The sequence below is a fragment of the Mytilus californianus genome, unplaced genomic scaffold, assembly GCF_021869535.1.
Source record: "Mytilus californianus isolate M0D057914Y unplaced genomic scaffold, xbMytCali1.0.p SCAF_16, whole genome shotgun sequence".
In the NCBI taxonomy this organism is placed as follows: domain Eukaryota; kingdom Metazoa; phylum Mollusca; class Bivalvia; order Mytilida; family Mytilidae; genus Mytilus; species Mytilus californianus.
The window spans coordinates 2,190,002-2,197,425 of record NW_026262648.1 but is presented as its reverse complement, the minus strand read 5'-3'; the positions used below and the strand labels follow the sequence as shown (position 1 = coordinate 2,197,425).

Genomic DNA, 7,424 nt, shown 5'->3' with positions numbered 1-7,424 from the left:
GCCTGTCCCAAGTCAGGAGCCTCTGGCCTTTGTTAGTCTTGTATGTTTTTTAGTTTTAGTTCATTTATATGTTTTTTGCATGTCAGTAACTGCTAGTAATCCTTTGTTCATTTATGTATCATTGTCATTTTGCTTAGTTTCTTTTGTTACCTATTCTGACATCGGACTCGGACTTCTTTTGAACTGAGTTTTAATGTGCGTATTGCTATGTGTTTCTTTATTCTATATTGGCTAGAGGTATAGGGGGGGGGGGGGGGTTGAGATATCACAAAACATGTTAAACCCCGCCGCATTTTTGCGCCTGTCCCAAGTCAGGAGCCTCTGGCCTTTGTTAGTCTTGTATGTTTTTTAATTTTAGTTCATTTATATGTTTTTGAGTTTAGTTTGAAGTCCATTTTCACTGAACTAGTACACAATTTTATTTAGGGGCCAGCTGAGGACCACCTTCGGGTGCGGAATTTTCTCGCTGCGTTGAAGACCCATTGGTGGCCTTCGGCTGTTGTCTGCTCTTTGGTCGGGTTGTTGTCTCTTTGACAATTTTATTTATTGGGATATAGATGACTTTCATGGAGTTTTTATGCACCATAATCAGTTCGTGAAAGTACGTATGCATTTTGTAATTACCTACGTCATAAACAATGGACTTTCAACTTATAACGCACCGTTATTTTCCATTTAGTGTACCAACATTGAAATCACTCATTGTCCTGTAGATTCTGAATGTAAGGATTTGCCTTTGACACTATTAAATATCGTATACTAATGTACTAATGATTATAAATAGTGGGTGAATCTTTAGACACAATATTTTTTTTATTCTTTATGTATTGCAAATTTGCCACAATATTAGGTCGATTGTCATTAACGTAACAATTATGTAAAAACGTAACCTACCCCAATTTGGCCTCTTTTACCTCGTCGTCCATTACGTCCTAAAATATTAAAACTTATGATTACTAATGATAATTATATTTGGACATAGATGTAAAGAATTGCCACTAGTCTGAAGACTATTGATACACAATATGAATAGACATATGAACGACTCGGGTTAACTTCAATCCATTTGTGGTAGGGGTCAGACATACCGTACCCCATTTTTCATATATTTTGAATATTATAAAATGCCTACCCTTTCATATTTTTTGCAACCAATAGACATTATGCAATTACGCTATTTCATTGAGAGTAATCCTAGATATGATCAATATCTGATGCATTCACGATTGCGGCTTTAAACGCATCTTTGAACATATACTAACATCTCTATGTATAATCTACACATATGTGGCTATAGCGTTGACATATGTGGCAATAATGTTTGGCGTTGATTGCTACCACTTCGTTTATGTTAGTACTCTTATAAGGTATGGACCACCAGAAATTTCTTCTTTTTTCTTTACTTGGAATGATTTGTTTAGCGTTTTTCTTCATTTTGTTATGATAGTCTAGTTTTAATTTCAAGCATTTGATATCTATAGATTCTTGTTTACAAATACTAGGTATGGTATACATCTTCCGTTGCATTTTTGTTATTGTGCCAGAATATTTTCCAACATTTCTTTTAGTTATGATTTATTATGGGAACATCATTGCTTTATTCAAATACTCATACTATTGAAATTGACGATTAAGACGACCTTGTTAAGTTCGTTTGACGCTATCAATAGCTAAAAGGGGGCTGTAAAAGTTATAGATAAGGTCATTTATACCCGGAGTAACCAATTGAATACCTAACATATATTGTACGATAGCCGCCGGTCTATGTTTTTTATGATATGATGGAAAAAAAAACAATGATTCACAAGATATCTATGTCTTTAAGTAAATTAAAATTTAACCGACATAAAATGACATCAAGTAAACTAAAATGGACATTAATAAATGAAATCAAGTAAACTTAAATGGACATTAGAAAATGACATCTAGTAAATCAAATTGGACATTAGTAAATGACAAATTTGAGCTTAATGTTAAAAGAGTGATATCAATTCTGGGGTCGTAAATAGTTTTGTAAATGTACAGGAAGAAGTCTACTTTCTTGTGATATTATGATCTCACAGTTGCCAGTTGCACATAGGTTAGTGCGACTCGAAATGGGGGGGGGGGGGGGGGGGGGGTAATTGTAAATATATTACTTCCTCGTCGATAAGTATCTTGAATAAACTCTACCAATTCTCTTTGTAGAAAAGATACAAACTAAACACAAAATGAGGTAGCAAAACCTATTTAGGAAGTTCATATTTTCTTTATTTAATTGAACATAAATATAAAAAGCATACGTTAACTGATTGGCGTTTCATCCATTGTTAAAAGTATCGAAAGCTAGTAGTTAACACCAAGTAAAACTTTTAAAAGAATCATATTTGAATGATATTAAGGCTTTAATGATTAATACTAAGCATATATGAAGGAATTTACGGAATCAAAGTTTAACTGGCAGAAATGTACCAAGAAACCGTTAAAAATTGTGTTAATTAGACAATGACAGATATAAGTAAGGACGTACCCATTTGTCCCTTTTGTGTTCCTTTCTCGCCTTTCTCCCCTTTAAAGCCTTTCGGTCCCTTTTCTCCTCGTTGCCCTCTTTTTCCCTTATCGCCTTTCGTTCCTTTATAGCCTTTCTGTCCTTTATAACCTTTTTGTCCTTTGGTACCTTTGTATCCCTTTTGCCCTTTATATCCTTTCTGTCCCTTATAACCTTTGTATCCTTTCATTCCTTTAAATCCCTTGTTACCTTTTTGTCCTTTATATCCTTTGTTACCTTTCTGTCCTTTCATTCCTTTGTATCCTTTGTAACCTTTTTGACCTTTCTGTCCTTTATATCCTTTGTATCCTTTCTGTCCTTTCTGACCTTTATATCCTTTGTAGCCTTTGTCTCCTTTCAGTCCTTTGTCTCCTTTAATTCCCTTGATTCCTTTATACCCCTTCTGGCCCTTATTTCCTTTGTATCCCTTCATTCCCTTGTCACCTTTATATCCTTTTTGTCCTTTGTATCCTTTAATGCCTTTCTGCCCCTTACTCCCTTTATAACCCTTTTGACCTTTAAATCCTTTGTATCCTTTTCTTCCTTTTTGTCCCTTGAATCCTTTCATTCCCTTGCTTCCTTTATACCCTTTTTGTCCCTTGCTACTTTTGTATCCTTTTATTCCTTTGACTCCTTTATATCCTTTCTGACCTTTGTATCCTTTATATCCTTTCTGACCCTTTTGCCCTTTGATTCCCTTTTCACCTTTATATCCTTTTTCACCTTTCATACCCTTACTTCCTTTGTACCCCTTTTCTCCCTTTTGTCCTTTATAACCTTTCTGTCCTTTGAATCCTTTGTATCCTTTTAATCCTTTCATACCTTTATAACCTTTTTGTCCTTTAAAACCTTTTTGTCCCTTTTGACCCTTAAATCCTTTATAACCTTTCAGTCCTTTCTGTCCTTTATTTCCCTTGTATCCTTTCATTCCTTTAATACCTTTATATCCCTTTTGTCCTTTGGTACCTTTGTTTCCTTTTTGTCCTTTATATCCTTTGTATCCTTTCTGTCCTTTTTGTCCTTTGTATCCTTTCTGTCCTTTCGTTCCTTTATATCCTTTATATCCTTTCTGTCCTTTGTATCCTTTCATTCCTTTCTGGCCCTTATATCCTTTTTGGCCCTTGATACCTTTTATTCCTTTCTGTCCTTTATTACCTTTATATCCTTTCATTCCCTTTAATCCTTTATAACCTTTTTCACCTTTATACCCTTTATTTCCTTTCTGGCCTTTGTAACCTTTATATCCTTTCTGTCCTTTCTGTCCCTTTATGCCTTTTTGTCCTTTGGATCCTTTTAGTCCTTTCATACCTTTGTAACCTTTAAATCCTTTCTGTCCTTTCTGTCCACTTATACCTTTGAATCCTTTGTATCCCTTGTGTCCTTTATATCCTTTTTGTCCCTTGTAGCCTTTATTTCCCTTTTGACCTTTATAACCTTTATACCCTTTCGTACCCTTTCTACCTTTATACCCTTTATGACCTTTGTATCCTTTGATACCTTTATGTCCTTTATATCCTTTCGATCCTTTCGATCCTTTATAACCTTTAAACCCTTTCTGACCTTTTTCTCCTTTAAATCCTTTAATCCCTTTGTATCCCTTATTCCCTTTCATACCTTTAAATCCCTTGTTACCTTTTTGTCCTTTTTGTCCTTTATATCCCTTTAGTCCTTTGTATCCTTTATGTCCTTTCTGTCCTTTTCCCCCCTTAATTCCTTTCATACCTTTGTAACCTTTATATCCTTTCTGTCCCTTATATCCTTTTAATCCCTTCTGTCCTTTATATCCCTTAAGACCTTTTTGTCCTTTAAAGCCTTTATTTCCCTTCATTCCTTTGTGACCTTTGTGTCCTTTTTTACCTTTATATCCCTTTAATCCTTTTTGTCCTTTGGAGCCTTTTACGCCTTTCTGTCCTTTCTGTCCTTTTAATCCTTTATTTCCGTTTGATCCCTTATACCCTTTATATCCTTTCTGCCCTTTGTAACCTTTGCTTCCTTTCATTCCTTTGTATCCATTATTACCTTTCTGTCCTTCAATTCCTTTGTGTCCTTTTTGGCCTTTGTAGCCTTTAGAACCTTTTTGTCCTTTGTATCCTTTTGTACCTTTCTGTCCTTTATATCCCTTTGATCCCTTTATTCCCTTGGATCCTTTAAAACCTTTTTGACCATTTAAGCCTTTGTTACCTTTCACTCCTTTTTTTCCTTTATATCCCTTCTGTCCTTTATATCCTTTCATACCTTTATCACCCTTGTCTCCTTTATATCCTTTTTGTCCTTTGTACCCCTTATAACCTTTCGTGCCTTTTTTTCCTTTATATCCCTTTTGTCCTTTAAGTCCTTTATATCCTTTCTGTCCTTTATTCCCTTTATATCCCTTTTGTCCTTTTTGTCCTTTATATCCCTTCATTCCTTTATAGCCTTTATATCCTTTTTGTCCCTTTTCTCCTTTGTATCCCTTCATACCTTTATTTCCTTTGTTCCCCTTTATTCCTTTTATTCCTTTATATCCTTTTTGCCCTTTTTGTCCTTTTTTCCCTTTGTATCCTTTTTGTCCCTTAACTCCTTTTACGCCTTTCATTCCCTTATATCCTTTCTGTCCTTTCTGACCTTTGTATCCTTTATTTCCTTTAAGACCTTTATATCCTTTCGATCCTTCGTTTCCTTTAAGTCCTTTAGCTCCTTTGTTACCTTTCATACCGTTGTTGCCTTTGTAACCTTTCATTCCGCTCAGTCCTTTTCCTCCTTTCGCTCCGGCTGGTCCGGTATTTCCTCTCGGTCCTCTTTTTCCCCGCCTTCCATTCCTACCTGGTAGGCCTTTGGTACCGGTTGTACCCTTTGGACCAGTCATCCCTGCAAATATTAACATCCTTTTTCACATGCGTTTAATTTTAATGTTAAGATCTTTAGAATTATTTTAATTTTTTTTATCTTTTAACTGATTTAAAATTGATTTGGCTCATAAAATAGCTGATACTAGTAAAAATTCAAATGGTATCATCCTGCTGCTTTTAATGTTTTGATAAAGTGAAACTTTACTTTCTCTTAATGGATGTACTGATAGATCGTCTTTATAAAAATAAATTACCCTTCAGGGGAGAATACCAGTTGACTATATATAGTAATGGGGTATTATGGTTAAAGTTTGGTGTCGATAAAATTGCAACCAAGAAACAGGGTTCACCTAATCAAACCAAAAAAGATGCCTAACGTCTTGCTATTTGGAAATTCACCGTTGCAGAACACTATGAAGTATTGGTACTATTTTCAAAAGCATTCATCAAAACTTTGAAATTGGTAAATAACGAATTACACAACGGATATTTTAGTGCATGAACAATTTTTCTTCTACCTGTTCTCATTGGACGATTGAGCAGGTGACAATTCAACTCTTAATCGACTGGATGAGTTGAAAAACGTTCCGTAGTTACGCAATTTAGCATTGACATGTTACCACATGCTAAACTATTAACCTCTGAAACGTCATAAAGACTAGCCTGAAATGGAAAACTGGCGGACTGGTAAAAATAAGAGGCGGATGAAACAAAAGGGACAGTCAAACTCACAAGTCGAAAACGAACTGACAATACCATGGCAAAAAAAAAACCTAAAAACGACCGAAAGACAAATAACAGTCTACAAAACAAAACACAACAAGACTGGGCATATACAATCCCCACCAAAATTCATCATTAGCTATATAGGGTTTTGAAATGTTAATTTGAATATTCACTTCTGTAATTTATATCAACAGTTAATTTCAAGACACAGAACGAATAAGAACTTAAAAAAAACCCGATTGTTATCATATTAACTTTGAATGTAGATAAAATTAAGTTCAATTAACAACGCAAGAATAATGTTTTTTACAAGACAATATTAATAGCTAATGATTGGTGTAAAACCTACAATAATCCGGTTATTGACAGCTCTGACATCTTCTTTAATAAAAAAAAAATCATAATATTTTAAATTTTAAATATAGATATCTTTATAGTATTTCTGTACATAAGTTAAAACATGTTTTCTGCTCTTTGGTCGGCTTGTTGTCTCTTTGACACATTCCTCATTTCCATTCTCAATTTTATTTTTCAAAACTTTGACTTCATCAAAACTGAAAATGTTAAAAACCTGAGCTATCAAACTGCTGTTTACTATAAACTCTACTCGAAGAACTTTAACTACCTGTGATTATTGTAGCTATGTTACCATAGCTACTTACCTTTCAGTCCCGTCATTCCGTCTTCTCCTGTATTTCCCTTTTCTCCTATGACTGGCATACCCTTCATTCCTCTTGGGCCAGTAGGACCTGAAGGTCCAGGAGGTCCTGCAAAATACCAACATGTATGTACGCAAGGTTTTTCCATAGCATGGTCATTTCGCCAGACATATGTTAATTATGTATACAAAATACAGACAATATTCATATATCTTTTAAAATAAGCAAAAACTATCTGTAATTTTACCATTGCAAAAATAATCACATTCATAAGGAAAAATAATTTGACGTTTCTGACTTTCGTTGACAAGCACTAAAAGGACTAAATGATGAAAACCTTCAACGATTAATTTCTTTCGTTTATTATTTTTTTTTTTTACTTTGGAAGATTTTGTGTTCTTCATTACATAAAAATTGATGTCGCAACAATATAGTTGTTAAATATTTTCAATTATCAAATTAGTTCAAGACATAACTAAAATATGATATAAGTTTTAATTTTGTACATTTCAAATTAACAATTTCTGAAGATCATTATGGGTAATAAGGGTATTCTAATAAAGTTGAAGTTATGTAACGTGATTCAAAAGACAGACCCTTTGCTTTTGATTTTTGTGTTAATTTCAGCTTAATAAATAAACCTCCTGGTCTGTCGAGATATATCGTCCTCGTTGAAGTTTAAAT

At 34.1% G+C, this 7,424-nt stretch overlaps 1 protein-coding gene across 1 annotated transcript; it reads right to left on the bottom strand.

Annotated features, from left to right (window-relative positions):
- Window positions 1–2,477: 2,477 nt before the first annotated feature.
- On the bottom strand, window positions 2,478–5,372 carry LOC127726114 (collagen alpha-2(IV) chain-like). Its single transcript, XM_052233435.1, has one exon. It carries the CDS (start codon window positions 5,370–5,372, stop codon window positions 2,478–2,480), a length of 2,895 nt encoding a protein of 964 aa, XP_052089395.1.
- Window positions 5,373–7,424: the final 2,052 nt, after the last annotated feature.

Coding starts and splice junctions, on each gene's coding strand:
- LOC127726114 (XM_052233435.1), bottom strand. CDS start 5,372: ATGACTGGTCCAAAGGGTACAACCGGTACCAAAGGCCTACCAGGTAGG.